This window comes from Marmota flaviventris, chromosome 14 (assembly GCF_047511675.1).
Source record: "Marmota flaviventris isolate mMarFla1 chromosome 14, mMarFla1.hap1, whole genome shotgun sequence".
NCBI classification, from domain to species: Eukaryota; Metazoa; Chordata; class Mammalia; order Rodentia; family Sciuridae; genus Marmota; species Marmota flaviventris.
The window spans coordinates 18,962,006-18,980,930 of NC_092511.1; the positions used below are offsets into that span (position 1 = coordinate 18,962,006).

The window sequence follows — 18,925 nt, forward strand, 5'->3', positions numbered from 1 at the left end:
CAGAGCCCTTGGTTGAGGGAGACAGGCTCCAGTGCTACCTCGTCCCCAGATCCTGGGTTACAGCCACCACAGGCTAAATACTTTGGGAAAGAAGACAAAACTCAAGTTTCCTCTGAGAGGACTGAGGCCCAGGGTCACAGGGTTCAGACGGGGTAGGGTGGGGGTCTAAATGTGAGGTCTGTCTTCTAGGCAAGACGTAATGCAGGCACCTGGGCCCTGGGGTTAAATATTTAGGGGCTGGCCAGGTTGGTCTCTGAAGTTCAAGTCTCTATAAGCTACTATTTTAGTTGCCATTCCTCGGAGACCTCCCCACTTAACCCACCCCCAAACCAACAGGAGGGAGAATGTCACCAGGGGAAGGGCTGCATCTTTTTTTTTTTTTTTGGTGGTGCTTGGGACCTCACTCAGGACCTGGACCATACGGGTCAAGTGCTCTGCCACTAAGCTACATTCCCAGTCTGGGCTGCATCCTTTCCAAGTTCATTGGAGCCAAGGAGATAAGGGAGCATTGTGGGTACACTAGGACTCCTGTCCCCCTTAGAGGTACTTTCCTGTGTCCTCACCTGCAACACAGCAGCTGTTCATCTAACAGCACCCCCTGCCCCCTGTCATCACCCTGCAGTTATACCCCCTGCCCATGCTGGGCTCCTCTACCCTGCTCTTTGCGGGTTTGGCCTCACAACCCAGCTGGCTCCCAGGCAGCCCTTGGTGACCCTCCCACTTCTGTTCCACTAGACCCCCAGGCAGCCTTACTGAACCCTAAGCCAGGCCTGGGTGTGCGGGATCCCTGCCATGGTCCCTGCCATACCTAAACAGAGTGCTGGGGCAGTGGGGGGTACCCACCTAGGCAGTCTCTGTGGACCTTCATGACTACCTTGACTCTTGCCAGCGCTGACCCTTACCGTGTCCTCCCCACCCCTTGGCCATCAAGTGACGCCTTGTTTAAACAAGCTTCACCAGACGGTTTTTACTAAGCAAATGGCCCAGCTGCTCACCCGCCGAAACTTCTCCCACCCCTGGCTCAGATACATGGCAAACCCCACCTCTTTCCACCCGCCCATCTCTCCTTAGTCTTGGAACTAATCTCGGAGATCCAATCTGAGTTCTGTCCCCAGGATTCCTCCAGGTAAGCTGATTTCAAAATCCAGTGACTAAATTGTGTTGCTTCTTCTTCTTGTGTTTCCCTAATTTCTAGTTTAAAAAGTCTTGAGTCTTCACTTCCCCCATGGCATTAATATGCTTGGGTTGACTAGGTTCCTCTCCTCTGAAACTCAAGTTGACATTCATTGCTATGTAGCCGTGCTGGAGACAGGGCCTTCAAGAGATGATTAGGTCATTCAGAGGGAGTTAAGCCTTTCTGGTGGGATTGAGTTCACTGTCATGGAGTCTGGCCCCTCCTGTTCTGTCTCTTCTGTATGTGGACACATTATGACAACATGAGGGCCTCACCAGATGTGGCCGCTGATCTTGGACTTCCAGCCTCCAGAACCATGAGCTAACTAAATTTCTTTCCTTTATAAATTACCCACCCTCAGGTATTCTATTGCAGCAACAGAAAACAGACTAAGACAATACATTTCTGAATTGGTGAAACTAAAGACCAGGTTTATTTCCGAATGGAGACCCTCAGAGCTGAAGCTATACTGCCTGTCTGCTAGCCTCTTGGAAGAAATCAAGTAAATGTCAGGAACCAATCAAAATATCCATCTATTTTTCTCCATTTAGTCTCATTTCTGGGAATCCATTTTAAAAGAAAAAAAATACAAAATATAGGGGGGAAAGCCAAAACATAAAGACGTTTATTGAAGCTCTATTTATAGCTAAAATAAAATTATATATATATATATATATATTTATATAGAAACAAACACTCAACAAGAAAACACCATGCAGCCATTTGAAAAAACAAAAACAAAAAAAAGTTCTACATCAACATTGAAAGATATTAAGAAAAAAGTAGGATAAAAGTTAAATGTACACTTACAACTTTGTAAGGAAAAAACGGAGAGAAAAGGTGCCCATGACAAAGCCGGTTAGTCTGGTCGGGGTCCCCTCTTTTGTCAAACTTTCCCCTAATGACGTGTTTGCTGCCAGGAGAGCGCTGCCGTCCTGAACCTCCCACGAGTCTGGTGAAGAAAGAACCTCAAGCCGCCCTCCTCAGGAGCCCAACCATGGCTGGGCCCACCGGGCACTTGGGAGACAAAGCCCAGCACAGAGTGGCCGAGGTCCTGGGGCTGAGTGTGAGGGAACAGTCCCAGTCCTTACAGTATTCAGACTGTCACTTTAGACGGCTAGGGTAGGGGCCTAGAGACTGAAGCAGAGTCACAAGGGGCTCTGCAGGCCACACAGCACTGGCCACTTGCAAGTCGGTTCTGAGGGCCAGGCAGCAGGGGAACCCAGACATGGGTCTGAAGGGAGACCAGCAACCCCTCAGAGGGCCACCCAGTTCCTCTCCCTAGCCAGGGCTCCTCTGCACCCAAGGCACCTCCTGCACTGTGGGCCCGGGGGACCGAGGTCTGCCTTACGCTGAACTCACACTGGCCACCAGCAGTGTGGCCCAGCCCTGCGGGTGTCTGCAAATATGTCCTCCCAATGCTGGCTCCTAAGACAAATGGCTGGGTTCCTCCAGGAATCCTCCCCAATCCAGACTGTCTACCTCCCTGGCTACTCCCCTCTGGACTCTGGTTTGTTGACAAAACCCTGTTGAGAGGGCACTGCTGCTGGTGACCAGGGGTCCTCCCCCACCGCCATCTGAGCAAGACACTGTCCCCTCTCTGCTCTGGTCTTCCAACACCGATTGCTCCACCCTCTCCCTCTAGTTATCTCTGAGCTTCAGATCCATAGGCCTCTGCCACATGGGGCCTGGGCCTCTGTGACACCCAGGCAGGGGGTGATTTAAAGAGTTGTCTGGACCCAATGCGGCACCTCCCACTGAGGTACTTAAGCCCTCTGGAGAAGGGCTGTGAACAGCCACGTCAGGGAAAAGGAGACGCAAGACAAAAGGACATTATCGGTGCTTTTTCCGTTTTTCTTTTTGCACAAAAACAGTCCATTTATTCAAGTGTTCTCCAGCACAAGTACATTAGAAAGGAGCTTTATTATATTCTTCTGGGCACAAAAAAAATGTGATGAAGGCGGAACTGACAGACTTTCTACATCTGCTGTACGCATTGACCTCTTTAATTATTTCATAAACAGCTATGTCACGAGCAATCACGTACACAGAGATACAACAGAACGCCGGGCGGGCGGCGGGGCCCTGCGGAACCCCCCGCGCCCCTCCCAGCTGTCCCAGAACCAGACTGTGAAATGTACATTATTATTGTCAATAAATAGAGAAGCAACCCTAAAAAAAATACAGTGGTGAAAAGGATGCTGGAACCAGGAAAAACAAAAACAAAACAAAGGAAAAGAGAGGAACTTAAGAGAAAGGAAGGAGGGCCAGGGAGGGAAGAATCTGGAAAGTCCTGCATTTAGCTGCGTGGAATGTGGAGTAGAAGTGCTCTGCCACCGGGGTCAAAGCGCAATCGTCTGTAACAGTAAAAGTTATTACCAAATCAGCTACGGAGTTTATTCTTCAGTATGAATACATGATTTCCCACAAATAAGTAAGCACCCGCTACTTCAATGCCTCAGCTAAAACACGTGAAATCGCTCACTTAGTTTTCAAGTACAAAGTTAAAATGCCTTTTTAATAATAATATATCAGAGTAAAATAATAGTCTCTTTTAAACTCCACTACAAGAAAACAAAACAAACAGTCATTGTCCAGACAGCAGACTTAATTTAACAATATATATTTTTAATAAAATGTTTTAGCACCTTGTTGAGTCACCTCCTCCCTCTGCGTATTCTAAGGAATTTCGGCATTTTTGTCGTCTGTTGGATTCTAGGGCTGTGCAACCAAATCGGTCTGTTAGTGAATGGGACTACAGTGACGCTTTAGACCGCTGCTCACGTCCTCAGGCACAGGCTGGAGCCGGGTGTCTGGGGAGTCCCCCTCTGCGCCCTCAAGGGAGCAGATCCCTGGAGCTTTCCAGTTGCTGGAGTTGCAGACGCCCAGGGGGCCTCTGGGAAGTTAGGGGGGAGTCCCCCCAGCAAGGCCTCCCTCCTTCCCCTCCCTACTCTGACCTGCTTGCTTCTCACACTGCCCAAACTCCACTGCCTAGAGTTGGAGACAGGTCCCCAACCAAAGGCCCACCTTAGCCGGGTCTCTGAAACCCAAAGGTGCGAGATCCTCACTTCTCAAAGACCCCAGCCCTTCTTTACCAAAACGTAAAGATCCAAGAGCTTACACTAGAACAATAGGGTTCATCTATGTCCTTTCCTCTCCAGTCCTCCTGACCCCAGCACAAGGCCTGGCCACCTGTAGTTAACCCCAGAGGGCCACTCCAACTCCAGCCATCCCTCGGTAACCCCTTCCCCGTGCTGGGGGGAGTGGGAGGCACAGCGGCTCCCTGCCAAGAGGGACAACTCGGTATCATATTCTAGTCACAAGCACTGGGAGCACGCAGACTAGAAAAAGATGAATGCAGATTGTTACCTTCCCAGGATCAAGCTGTGGCCCTGCCTGGAAACAGTCTCCAGAATCACATCTCTCGGGTTCCCCTGACCAGAGCAAGCAGCAGCAGCAGCCTCCTCACGAGAGGCGCCAGGCAAGCCCCACAGGCCCAGCCTACAGCTCACAGGGCTCCTATGAAATGACAGCTCCAAAGACACTAGTCACAGCAACTCTGCGCCACGCAGAACAGCAAGAGGAATTCAAGACCTACTGATATAGACTTACATCATAAAAAATATGAAAACTAATGATTGCAGTTTTCCTGTTAGCACGTCTCCAAGCAGGCTCAGCTGAACCACACTCCCTTGCTCCTCCTATGGACTTCCCTGTGCTAGAGATGGCAACACTCAGAGGCTCCCCCAGAGCAGCTGTGGCCTGGGGCCAGCAAGCAGGTGAGGGGAGCCAGCTGACTAGTTAGAGACTTTCAGCATCAGCCTGCCTTCCTGCTGGGGTCTGCCTTTCCCGACCACACCCCAGCCACTCACCAAAACCTTCATCTCCACCTGCCAACCATGCCCAGGCCTTTCAAAGGCTAAGAGGTCCTGGATGTTTTTTGGGGAAGTTTTTTTCTGATAGGATGTCAAACAGCAAGGAAGCTCTGAGGCCAGAGAGCAGACTTCAAGAGCCCTCTGATCCTCACCTGCGGGCTCCCCACTAGCCCACTGTTCCAGTCGGTCCCACAGGAAAGGGGTTAGCACCAGCCAGCCTGAGGCCCTTAGGCTCGCAGCCATCTGCTGGGATTGAGTGCCTCCTTAGGCGGGAGGCCAAGGCTTGTGACCCTGGCACTAGCACCCAGCTGCCTCCCCCACGCAAGGGCCATGGATCTCTTTGGCACCATGCTCCACTTGGCACCCTCAGGAGGGAGGCTGTCACCTGGGCTCCTAGCACCCTGGTTTCAAGAAGATGGGCCTGCTCTTTGGAAAGGAAATCCCATAGGGAACACCCTTGGGGATTATCCCCAGGCCCTTCTGGTTTCTCCAGATCCACTGCCCCCGCCCTTGGCTTCTTCTACAGCAAGCTCAACACTCCCCACCCCTAACCCTCCCATGGCCCACTCGGCTGAGGCCCCTTTGGAAGGTACCAAATACCTGTCCTCAGAAGTCCCCCACAGGGATGGAGGTGGATGAAGGGAACACCACTTGGACCAAGTTGGCACATTCCCCAAGTTCCCTTCACCCTACCAAATTCTACTGTAAGACCAAGCCCACAGGAAGGGCTGGAAGAAAAGCTGGTGATTAACTCCTGTCCCTGTATGGGGGCACCATGTCCATTTTGGGGGCCTTGGCAGGTTACTAGAGTGGGAGAAACAGGTGCTAAGTAGTCAGCCACAGGCCAATGTGCCCAGCACTCTCTCAGAACAAGCTGGCCAGCATGTGCTGGCCCCTGGCTCTTGCCACATTCACAGGTTCTTCCTGAGTCCCCATGCCAACCTTTGGGGGAGCACCAGCCCCAGCTAGGGTGGAGCTGGGGCCACTGGGAAAGGCTGACTCCTTCACATAAGCAGTGGACAGAGGCTCAGGAGAGCCAGCAGTGTTGGAAGGGGAAAGCCCTCCGAGACTGTCCTGATGCAGATCTGGGAAGACCTTGGTGTTGGCCAGCAGGGGAGGGAGCACCTTGGACTGCTTGAGGCAGCCCTCCTCCCCTCAGCCCTCTGGAGCAGTGCTGGTAGACTCCAGGTCAGGAGGGAGCCCTGCAGAAGCAAGGAGGGACTCTGCTGGGGCAGGGGCAGGCCTCCCCCTCTCCTAGCTGCTCCAGTCACCACCTGCCATGTCAGGGAAGTGGCAGGGAGCAACTGGGTGTGATCTTATGAAATCCATCTACCAAGGAACTGAGTAGACTGGGGCCAGGACTACCTGCCCCAACAAGGAGTGAGTGGCCACAGCTGTGAGCTTTACTCCTGAGCAATGAGCAAGGGGTTCAAAGCCTTGGTGTAGTTTTGTCACTAATTACTAATTTGCTTTATTGAAAAGGCGAAGTTCACTGTCCCATCATTATTACTTTTTTCCCAATGGAAGCCCTGTGGCCAAGACAGACAGGGATGTCAATTTGATTTTGTTTGGGGAGAATAGGTAGGGGGAGTAGAGGGCTGACTTGACTGGTGCCTAGAGTTGCAGGTCAGTATCACAGGTTGCTAACAGAAGAATCTTTGACATCACCAGGGGCAAAATGGATAGAACACGACCTGCTAGAGGAAGCACCTTCTCCGGATCAAACCACCTCCTCTTCCTACCTTCAGCACCTAGCAACTTCTGGGATCGACAGTCTACCTGCAATCAGGGCAACAGAGGTAAAGAGCTGCTCGGGCTGACTCCACAAAGTCCTGAATCCTGGGGAGAAGTAATGGAAGCTCCCTGGTGAGTGACTCGCTATGCATCCAAATAGAAGTAGGTTCCTGTGCATGTGAGACTGATTGGTGTGGGGTTTATGCCTGCAGTAGGGACCCGGGCTCAGCACACCGAGCCCGTTTCCCCCCACTCCCCACTACATAATATTTCTTATACATGACCCTATCTATGTATTTATATAGCGCCTATCACCATAGGCCCCATCTTTTCTAGGGATGCGGACTTGGGACCATGTGCTTGACGGCACACCTCCCAGCTCTGCCGGTCCCAGGAGGTGCCGCCCCCCCTCCCATTATAAAATATATATCTCTATATGCCACATATCTACACCCCATCCATCCAGGCAAGCTCTGCCCGTTGGGCCCTCACCCTGGAGCCAGCAACGCCATCCCTTCCCACCGCCAACGCCAGGCCAGGCCAGGCCAGCTGCCCCTAGGAAGCAGAACAAAGTGCGAGCACGTGGGGCCCCAGGCGCTGCTGACTTGAGGCAAGAGCACAGCTATCATCAGACCAAACACTAGAAAAGAAACGCACACCACTCCAAGCACACACACAGGAGAGAGACCGCAGGCCTCCCCCGGCCCTGACACACCTGACTCAGAGGAGGGGAAGTAGAAGAGAAGAGCAAGAGCGACCAGCCCGGAGGGCAGGCCTGGGGGACTCCCTGGCCGTCCAGCTTGTCACCGCACTGCCCAGTGGCCCACCTGGCCCAGGGGGAAGGGAGCCAGGGCACCAGAGCCACCGCTAACTTAGAAGCACCCTGCTCCCGCACCTTGGTTTGAAACCTAAAGGGTGTTGGGTTTTGTTTTCTTAAAGAAAATCTTAAAACAACATAATTATAACCAGAACCATAAGAATAATTATAATAAAAGGTGTCATCAGCCTCCCAGTATAAAACTGCAGCCTTTGGAGATGACCAAAAACATCACATTCCAGGGGCCCAGAGCCGCCTTGTGCACAGAGGGGAGGATGGTGAGGGCCTCATAAAAGAACACACAAAAGGCGACTTAGACAGGAAAGCACCAGTACGTTTTGTATGTTTTTTTATTTGCTCCAGGTGGGGTTTTTAACTGTCAATTTCCCACACTCTGGACTATTTCTGATCCCACAAGGAGCCCTCAACTCCACTAACATGAGCAATCAGGAAGGAAGACTCCTTACCCTGCCATCTTGCTAAGGGAGTCTCTTTTTAGAAAAAATTCAAGTTATTGCCTGAGTCTGGATGGACTCCATGCTCAGCCCCCCAGGATCCCAACCACCTAAGCTGACCCCCATTTTGGCAGGGAGAAGTGGGAGAACGACACACCAGTTCTCCTCCTTCATCTTGTTAAAATCAAGGGGAAACCCCACCAGACAAAGCGCCATCTTCGAGCTGAATCCCTTTCTCCATCCTTGTTTAAAACCCTTTGCACATAAGGCCAGGTGGAAGCTGATGTTTTTACTCATCTCGCTGTTTTAAAGCACCATTATGAAGTCAGGTTGTACAGTAGTTAACAGTACCTTTTATATATATATCTCATATCTATCATATATATATAAACTGTAAACAAGAGGTAACAGCGGCTTCTAGAAACTGGTATTCTTCAAGGTTTCCTGTGTGTAGGCACCTGAAATACTGTAGAAAAGTATCTTATGTGGTGTTCGGTCTCCCTGCTGCTAGCTGGGTTCTGTCTGCATGACCAGGAATGGTGCTGGTAAGACAGCTCAGGGGCTGGGAGAGAATTCTGCCACCTGAGTGTCTCTTTTCTGTCCCCGCTTGTGCTCCTATCTGACCAGGCTAGAGACAACAAAAAGAAAAAGATTTAAAAAAAATATATATACCCAATATATAGATTTCTATTTCCTTTTTCCCCTCTCTTCCACCTTTCCTCTGCAAGGTATTGTTACTATTTTTTTTGTCACTGATTTTTGCTGTAATAACCCTCTTGTTTCAGTCACAGCAAGAAACAAAAACCCAAACAAACAAAACCCCTCTGGAAAGAGTAGAAAACAAAAGGTTTTACAAAAAAAAAAAAAAAAGAAGGGGGAGGGGAGGGGACTTGGTTGGTTTTTGTGTTTTCTTTTTTTAAATAGGACTGAAGATTAACATTGAAAAATCAGGAGATGATGTCCAACCCTTTTCGCAAGGCAAAGCCCTCCGGTATTTCCGCCTCTGTGGTTTGTTTTAAATTCCTTTTTCTCTTCTGGGTGCTGATACTTCTCTCCATCCTCACGTTCTTGGTGTTTTATTGTGTTTTGTGTTTTTTTTGTTTGTTTGTTTAACTTTGTGTCACTACCTCAGTTTGCCCCCATGTCCCTTACACACAAGCAAAATATTCCTTCAGTGGAGCGAAGAGGTGGCGGATGACTGGCACGCTCCACGACCGGCCCAGCAGTCTCTGCCTCGCCAAGCGGCTCATGTTGGAGACGTCAGTATAGTGGACAGGGAAGCCAAAAACCCTGGGGAAGAGGAGGCAGACAAGGCAGGGTGAGCAGGGGCAAGATCAAGCTGCCCCCAAGCCATCTGACCACATGCCAGGAGCACATGACCAGAAGCTGTCCACAACACATGGGAGGGGTCGATGTGTCACCCAAACACTCATGATGGTGCCTGTTCTGCTGACTCCTTTGTTCTCTGTAACCAATTCCAACATTTGGATGGGTCATCAACTGTGTGCCTCGCACTGTGCTAGTCAAGTAGTTACTGTCGTCCCTGCTGTGAGCTTTACACAGCAGAAACAAAGCCAGGGTGCCAGGGGTGTGGCTCAGCAGTAGAACACTGGCCTGGCACGTGCAAAGCCCTGGCTTCCATCCCCAGACCACCCCCCCAAAAACAAGTCTTTCAAAGAGCACCCCCAAAATGCCTCCTAGACACACTATGTAGTTCCCCTGCACATGAGATCTAGGTACAGGGTGGACACAGCACAAGTCTGAATGTAACACACTCCACTTCTTGATTCTCCCCTGAAAGAGACAGGAGTTCCAAAAGGAGCTGAACTCCTGCCCGACTTCACAAGTTCAAGGATTTCCTGTTTGTGAAAATGTTCTCTCTGCCTGGCTAAATTCTAGTTATACCCAGAGAATGAGGAACTGATTCAGCCCCTTGCCTCAATCCCAGTTTTCACCCAACCAGGGTATAGAGGCTGTGCAGCCCACAAGGTCCCAGATGCTGTGCTGATTTACCCACAGTATAAGTTAAGGAAGCCTCCAGGGTTGCAGCATTTCTGGAGGGTGCAGCAGGCTCTCTCTCTCAGGCATTAGGAGCTGATTCCTAGACCCCTCCTGAGTTGTGACCAGCCAGTCATTCCCTCCCCAGGGTCCTGCTATATTGGAAATGCCCAGCAAGGCCCTCCCTCACACTGAATCTGTGGGAAAACACTAGCCTGGTAGGAAAAGTGAAGACCCTTCCCTCAAGCACAGCAGTCAGGATGCCTCACTCAAAGGCCAACACAGTACCTTTCCATTTCAGTGCACCATAGGATGTCCTCTTTCTCATTCATGAAGACGGGGAAATGCTGGTCTTTGCCCTGTTTTATGGAGTTTGACCTAGTAGTAATGGTCCTCACTTTGCTGAACTAGAAGATGGAGAAAAAAGAGGAATAAGCACACATCCCCCGCACCAAACACTAGAGAGGAAGGCGAGCCTGGGTCCTGGCTGGCTCTGGAGGACCTAGGTTTGCAGGGAAGAACCTCCCCATCCCCATGGCCCTTCTTCTCTTCCCACCTTGATGTCACCTGGCCACCCTGGATCCAATCTAGCTAGTCAGACTTAAGAGGCAACAGCTCTGGCCACTGTACTCTCTAAATCCTCCAAAGAATGGATTCTTTAGAGATATAGTAATTTACAGTCAAAAGCATATCATATGACCCACATGACCAAAGTTGGGCTCTGGGTGTCAACAGTCCTAAGTGTTGGAAGCTGCTGGCACTGGAACTTCACCCACACACACAAGATTTCCCAGAGAAATCCACATTATACGACGTACCCCTCTGCTGTGAAGGCTCTTGTAGTAGGTTTCAACTAAATACAATTTTTTAAAAGAACACAGCAGGTCCCAGAATCTTGTAAAGATCCTTAGTGTGTCACTCCCAAGAGAAGGTGGGAGGTACTCTCTAGGGATGAAGGGCTAAAGGTCAGTAGCTTTGGGCTGTCCCCAGCTGACAGGCTATGTGACCCTGCACCATCTCCTAAACTGCGTTCTCCACACTGGCTGTGCTCTGAGGGGCAGGCAGAGGAAAGGAGACAGCCCTGTCACTGTCCCACCCACCCCTGCCCCCTGCCCCTCTCCCTGGAGCACAGTGGAGGGCCTGGGTGGGGGCTGACCTTGGCTATTCTGCCATGTTCCAGACACTCCTGCAGCTCCAGCTTATCATTCACAGTGGATGCCAATGGCCTAGGGGGCAGAAGAGAGCATGTGACATCAGAGACCTGGAGAATAGCAGGAAGGTCCCCAGTAAGCTGCTAACCCCCAGCAGCAACTGACTAAAAGGCAGATAAAAAGCCCACATCCTCATCATGTGTGCACACACACTGTAACCCTCTTCAAATTTCCCAACCACCCCCCACACACACACAATGGCCATCCACATACACAAATCAACTGAGCCTTCATCCAACAGGCAAATTCAAAAGTGGTCTCAAATTTACAGTAGACAGATAATACCTAGCCAAAAGGGGGATTGAACTCAGGGGCACTAGGCCACTGAGCCACATCCCCAGCTCTATTTTGTATTTTATTTAGGGTCTCAGTGAGTAGCTTAGGGCTTCACTTTTGCTGAAGCTGGCTTTGAACTCATGATCCTCCTGCCTCAACCTTCCAAGCTGAGAGATGACAGGCATGCGCCACCATGCCCAGCAGCACCTTTCTTCTTTTTTAATCGGTTATTTTAAAATATGCCAAGTTTTCAGAATTCTACCACAGGTTTTGGGGATGACAGAATATTCTGATCTTACTTGAGGTGATGATTATATGGGGTGTGGACATAAGATGAAATCCATTGGACTGTACGCTTTAATGTACAGTAAAAGATTAATTATTGTTATTATTTGTGGTCCTGGGTATCTGACCCAGAGCTTCATCCATGCCAGGCAAGCGCTCTACCACTGAACCACATCTCCTGCCCTTACTCCCCTTTTCTGGCACTGGGGATTGAACCCAGGGTCTTGTGCTCTACCACTGGGCCACAAGCCTACACCCTATTTGTTTATTTTTTTGTATTGGAAATTGATCCCAGTGGTACTTTACCATTGAGCTATGTCTCTGGTCCTGTTTTAACTAATTAATTTTTTTCATTATTATTTATTGCAGTTCTAGGAGTAGAACCCAGGGGCACTCTACCTACCAGTGAGCCACATTCCCAGGTCTAGTCTTGTTAACTGCTCAGAGTGACCTCAAACTTGAGATCCTCCTGCCTCAGTCTGCCAAGTCTCTGGGATTATAGGTATGTGCCACTGCACCCAGCCTGTTTTATTTATCTCACTAAGTTGATGAGGGTCTTGTTAAATTGCTGAGGTTAGCATTGAACTTATAATGCCCCTGCCTCCACCTTCTGAGTCACTGGGATCATATCAAGGGTATGCGCTGCTGCACCCAACCATTTTATCTTTCTTATTTTTTCAATTTGAGATAGGGTCTTGCTAAATTGCCAGGTCTGGCTTCATACCTGTGATCCTCCTGCCTCAGCCTAGGACTCTAGTTTCTGAGATTACAGGTATGCACCAAAGACTTCAGGTTCTACACAGGCCTTGAAAAACTAAAATACTCTGACACTGAATAATATGTCACTTCTCAGCAGGTAGGTTGATGACTAAAGATCACCTTTAGTGCTGTCCTTTTCTGATTATTTTCTGAGTATTTCACGAAGGTTTCCCAGAGTACTACAGAATCTAAGTAGAGAAACAGGGGGCTTGAGGTCAAACCAGATGCCTCTGTTAGGGATGTACCATCCATGATGCCTTTGCTCCTTCCAGAACACCTCAAGAGTTCTGTATTTTATAGTTGGAAGAAACAGGTACAAATAATCCCATAGAACTAAGGTCAGCTAGGAGATGGTTCTAGAGAAACAATGGACCAGAAGCCGGGTGTGGGGTCACACACCTGTAATCCCAGGGATATCAGGAGCTCAAGGCAGAGGGATCACAAATTCTGGGACAGGCTTGGCAATTTAGCAAGATCCCATCTCAAAATAAAAATATAAAAAGGGCTGGAGGTGGCTCAGTGGTGGAGTACCCCTGGGTTCAATCTTCAGGACAAGGTGGGAAAAAAACAGAGAGAGACAGAGAAACACTGGACCATTTAAATCCACACTTTTCCAACACACACACATATCTTGGGGGCCCTGCAGGGGCAGTTTCAGGTAAGCTGCCTCCTCACCCATCTCCTCCTCAGCAAACCCTTGCAAAAGATAGCAGCTTTGCAAAACTGGTATGAAATAGGAAAGGCCCTACAACTTCACAAGAATGGTCCTTAGATGACTAAAGCCAAGCTAAATGATATTTTTTTATTTATAGATTTAAAATCCCTGACTCAAACATTCTGGACAACATATCCCCCTAGACTGGGCCTTGAGAGCAGGTGGTCATGGTTTTGCTTTTCAACTGCTAACGCTGGAACAGTTCCTTTCTTCTCCAAGGCCTTCCTATAATGCAACCATGACACCTAAAGAAATGAAATTTCGGGCTGGGGATGTGGCTCAAGCAGTAGTGCGCTAGCCTGGCATGCGTGCGGCCCGGGTTCGATCCTCAGCACCACACACAAAGATGTTATGTCCGCCGAAAACTAAAAAATAAATATTAAAAAATTCTCTCTCTCTCTCTCCCTTAAAAAAAAAAAAAATGCTCCCGGATGCTCACTGCTCTTAAAAAAAATTCAGCCTCTTGTCTTAAAAAAAAAAAAAAAATGAAATGAAATTTCCTCTCATCCGGGAGCAAGAGTAGAAAATTCTTCCAATAAGGGGCCTGCAGCCAACCAAGTACAAGGAACACAGAATCCTCAAACGGGAAGGGTGCTGCTCCAGATCCCCTCTCCCCTCCACGTCCACCCCATCGTCCATGGCTTTTCCTCAGGACCTAAGGGACAGCTGGCTCTGCACACATAGATGAGGGCAAACCAACAAGAACTCTGCAGCACAGGACTCTTTTTGTATTAAAAATGTACCTTTAAAGGTCTTGGACCACTGGTTGCTGGCTTTTTTCTGGGACTTTTTAGATTTTGTTTATTTGTCTGTTACTAGGGATTGAATCAAGGGGCACTCTACCACTGAGCCACAACCCCCAACCCTTTTCTCGTTAGTTGCTGAGGTTGGCCTTGAACTTGTGACCCTCCCACCTCAGCCTCCTAAGTCACTGAGATTACAGGTATGTACCACCATGACTGGCTGCTAGTTTCTCAAGGCAAGTATTTTCTATATCCAGATTTCCTTTTTTGCTCAAGGAATAAAGAACATGGCAGAACAGCAGGCATTCAGCAGAGAAGGCTGGCCTGGGAAGGACCCTCACTAACCTCACCTTGCAGACACCCTCCCACAGCCCCCTGGGCCCAGGAGCGCTCACCAACCTGTTCATACCGGGAAGGTTACCCCAGAAGTAGCGGGCCCTATGTGCGGCTGACACTTCTTTGGCATCAATCATCACAGGGTTGGACTACAAAATAGGAGATAGTTTAAAGATGAGCAAAGGAGGAAAATTAAATAGCTCTGGGTAATTTTGCTGGTTGAGAGCCTTAAGGCCTCAAAGCTTCTTATGACTCTCTGAGGAGGCCACACACTGGAATAGCCTGAAGCCCCTAGGAAAAGCTGGAATTAAACCTAGCCACAGTCCATATGCTTTTGCTGGATTATTCCAGGCTGGCATTGTCCACCTGAACTTTCTGCAAGGATGGGAATTACCCTCTATCTGCATTATTCACTGCCGTAGCCACTGGTCTACTAGCTACAGATGTTCACTTTGTACTTGAAATGAGGCCACTGTGATGGGAGAACTGAGAATTCTCATGTCAACGTAAATGGCCACCCATGGCAGGTATTGGACAAGGCCGCTCCTGACCACCCAGAGGCAAAGAGAGCAAGCTCCAATGAGCATGGATGTGTTCGCTGTGTCCACTTGATAAGCCAAGTAGATGCCCGCTCACATTTAAAGTGGCAACAGCAGTTGGAGGTGTTATTGGCCCAAGATTTGGGAATGTGGACTCAAGCTCCCAGAGAGCCCAACCACAAGATGCGTCTGGCTATGGAAATCCTGTGTGTGGCTCATGCTTGGCTCAGAGCTTAACTGGGATTCACATCATAGGAAATAAAAGAGTAAGCCATGTTTTTTTCCCAGGTGCCATAAAGCACCCATCATGGTACCCCAGGGAATAAGGACAAGTCATTTCGGTCACAGAAAATTACACGTGCATCTCGAAGGTCTCATAAGTGTTAGCATCACACAGAATCCCTAACCCCAGGAGTCTGCTACCTCACCAGATTTAGAGACAGGTCCTTCAACCAGAGGTCCATGTCCGCGCTACCACCTTCTAGAGCAAGCATACCCACTCCTTCACGCAAGGTGGGGGTGGGGAGCCTCCCTTTCTACTTGGGAAGCCCAGAGCTTCCCAAACAGGCCCCTTGCAAAGTGAAGTCACCAGTCCCCAGCTCCACAATGCAGATGAGACAGGGATGAAGCAGCAGTCCAAGGTAGAAGCCATTAGTGAGCTGGCCAAACCAAGGTTGCTGGCTATACCTCGAGAAATCGCGAGATGTCCCTCTTGTCACTAACGCCCATGGCCACCACATTCTCAAAGAGCCAGAAGAAGGGGCGGTCATCTCCCTCCTTGGGCCGCGCATCATGCAGGAGGCGGTAGAACTCAAAGAAGAGCCGGCCAGTGCCCTCTGAGAGGTCGGAAGAGAAAGCCATCAGCTGGAGCTGTCTGCATCAGACAGTGGTATGGCTTGGGCATGGGGAGGGCAAGGGAAGACAGGGTCATTGGGAGGAGCTGTCCCAGGGTAGAAATATCTAACGAGGAAACCTAAGTGCGAAAGCACCAGCTCAAAAGGTAGCGGGGTGAGGATAACACCTACCGTAGAGTCCCTTGCGGGCAGGGTTGACGATTGAGAGATCATTGCAGGGACTGCCCCCAATCACCAGATCGAATGGGCCCCACTCCTGGATCTGGGAAGACAAAGGCAACATGATGGGTCTGCTGCCCAGGGACAGAGGCAGAGGAACAATCTGTGGATGCGGCAGTCATAGAGGATCTCTGGGTAAGCAGAGCAGGCTGTGCCAAGCAAGTGAAGCAGCCCCTGAGTGGGCAGGAGCCCCAGGAAGCTGGGCAGGGTGTCTGTGCCATATAAGTGCCCTCCAGAGGATTCCTGAGGTAGACCCAGAAAACTGGCAGAACAGAGGATCTTACACCAAGATCCTGCTGAGCTCTCCTGGAAGTGGAAGCTGGTAAAGCTATCTGCCCAAAGTACTCAGAAGATGGGAACCCTCCTCTTCAATTTGAAGTGCTTTACCATAAAGGGCCAAGAAATCAACCCAGAGAGCAACTGAGCCCCAAAATATAAGCTTCCAAATTCCATTCCTACACCTGCTTGGTGCTAGGGATAGAAGCCAGGGCCTCTTGCATGCCAGCAAGGGGTGCACCACTGAGCTACACCTTCAGCCCCAAGTTCCCATTTTCAATTTGCCTATTTCCTTTGCAAGTCAAAGACAAAACTGGAAGATAAGGAGGCTGGGGGAAGGGTGAAAGGGAAACAGCAGATGAAGAGAAGGAAAAGGGAGGACGGGGGCTGCCTCCAGGAGCTGAATGTGCAGGGGCAGAGAAGAGGGGATGTGCCCCGCAGCACTGACGTACATGCTTCTGTGTGACACTGCGGACGTCCCCGACGTACATGATCTTCCCCTGATGTCGCACCATGCCCACTGTGATGGAGTCCTCACACACCTCCGAAGCTATGTAGCGGTCCACCTGGATGCCCAAGTCCTTCAGCACCAGGAGCCCTGTGCCAGCCAGACAAAAGGAGTCAGCTGCAGGCCCATCTCTGCCCTACCTATGCACCTGTCTGAAATCCTTTCTCAACCAAGGGCGTGGTGGTTCTATTTTATACCTAGTTTGGCCTACTAGGAAGGTGGTCAAACAGTAGTTGGTTTGGGGATCCTGGGAGAACCATTTAGTTTTTGGTGGCCTTCTAATAGTTTCTACACTTAGATCTTTGTCCTTCCTCACCCCTGTATCATCTCCACCTGAAATTCTATCCCACCCTTCAAGACTTAACAGGAGGCCACCTGGTCTACAGAGCTTTTTTGATTCCACCTCCTGAGTCAAAATTACAGTACTTTCATTTGAGGAAATCCTCTAATGCCCCATCTCATCAACAGTCCCCTGGAATCACCTGCCCCTCATCTGGAATACCCTAGCACTTTCTATCCTTCAATCTCATTAGAGTATTTTTCTAATTCAGTCCCTCTCTTGGACTGCAAATGTCAGAGCCAAGTAAAAGGGTTCACATGCTGTACGTCCTCCTGAGCTAACTTCCTGACAACAATCCCTCAATGCTGAGATGAGGAAACAATAAGAACAGACCCAAGAGCTTCAGGAGAAATGGAGGACGGTGACACCATTTCTACTACTTCCGACAGGTCTCTCCAAGGAGCTTTTATAGCTTCTTGGTTGTGACATAATTTTGGAAAATCCCGAGGGTCTAGCCTGGGAAACTCAAATTGCATGTGAATTTCTCTATATTTGAAGGATATCAGCAGTGAGCTGAGAACAGAAGACAAACATCTGGGTGGGATGTCACTCCCACCTCACCCTTTGGCCAAGGCCCTCATGCTTATACCACCTGTACCACCCTCCAATCACATTTAGACACAAATTCTAAGGGTTGACCCAGGGCCTTGTGCATGCAAAGCAAGCTCTCTAGCACTGAGTTGCATCCCAAGCTCAGCAATTACATTCTTAGAAACAGAGAGGCCCTCAGCCTGGGGAGAGGGTAGGGGTGGCTGTATATATGTCAACCTTTTAGGAGAGTTTTTGGTGGGCATCAAGAGCTGCATAAAAATGATGATGATGATGATGCCGCCTGACCAAGACCCAGCGTTCCCTAAGAATTTCTCCTAAGAAGATTATGGCTTAAGTGTATAAAGATATATGAAGCTGGGCGCAGTGGTACAGGTCTATCACCCCAGAACCCAGAAGATTGAGGCAGGAAATTACAAGTTCAAAGCCAGACTCAGGAATCAGTCTGTCTCAAAAAATAAAAAGGACTGGAGATATGGCTTAGTGGCTAAATGCCCCTGGGTTCAATCTCTGGTACCAAAAAACAAACAAAGAATATATTTATAAGGAAGTTTGTCACAGCACTGCTTATAATAATGAAAAAAAAAAAAAAAGGAAATAACCTAATGGGGATTAGTTAATAAACTGCAATAATTTTATTTTTTTCCCTACACTGGGGATTGAACCCAAGGACATTTTATCACTGAGCTACATTCCCAGTCCTTGTATGAGACAGGGTCTGGATGAGTTGCTGAGACTAGCCTTGAACTTGTAATCACTTCTACCTCTGCCTCCTGAGTCAAAATTACAGTGCTTTCATTTGAGGAAATCCTACATAGCACTAACGAATATAGCTCTACATCGGCTGACATGAAAAGGAAGCTGACGTGAAAAGAAGTTATAAGAAATGACAAGCCAAGCTACAAAACAGCACGCGTTGACAATCTTAATGTAACTAGAAAGGCGTGATTACATAAACATACACATGCACAAAAAAACAATTCTAAAAGGACATACACCAAAATGTTAAGGAATTATGGGTAATTTAAATGGCCTTCTGTAAATCACCTAGTTTATCCTGTTTTATTTATTTAATTTCTTTGTTTTGGTATTAGGGATTTAGTCCAAGAGCACTTTTACCACTGAGCTACATCCCCAGCCCTTTATTTTTTATTTTGAGACAGGGTCTCACTAAGTTGCCAAGATTGGCCTTGAACTTGGGATCCTCCCGTCTCAGCCTCTTGAGTTGCTGGAATTGACTCTTTTGTTATAGCAGTCACTCC

General features: G+C 49.1%; 1 protein-coding gene across 5 annotated transcripts in view; it reads right to left on the minus strand.

Annotated features, from left to right (window-relative positions):
• Positions 1-3,078: 3,078 nt before the first annotated feature.
• Positions 3,079-18,925, minus strand: part of Dnmt3a (DNA methyltransferase 3 alpha) — a 77,369-nt gene continuing 61,522 nt past the window's right edge. For all 5 annotated transcript variants that reach the window (XM_071601399.1, XM_027933533.2, XM_071601402.1 and 2 more), the window contains 7 exons: positions 16,719-16,864; positions 15,943-16,033; positions 15,605-15,753; positions 14,442-14,527; positions 11,210-11,279; positions 10,342-10,460; positions 3,079-9,345 (listed from right to left, as the gene is read on the minus strand). In XM_071601399.1, the coding sequence (XP_071457500.1) occupies positions 9,204-9,345; positions 10,342-10,460; positions 11,210-11,279; positions 14,442-14,527; positions 15,605-15,753; positions 15,943-16,033; positions 16,719-16,864 (803 nt within the window). In that variant the 3' untranslated portion in view covers positions 3,079-9,203. The remainder of the gene's footprint in view (positions 9,346-10,341; positions 10,461-11,209; positions 11,280-14,441; positions 14,528-15,604; positions 15,754-15,942; positions 16,034-16,718; positions 16,865-18,925) is intronic.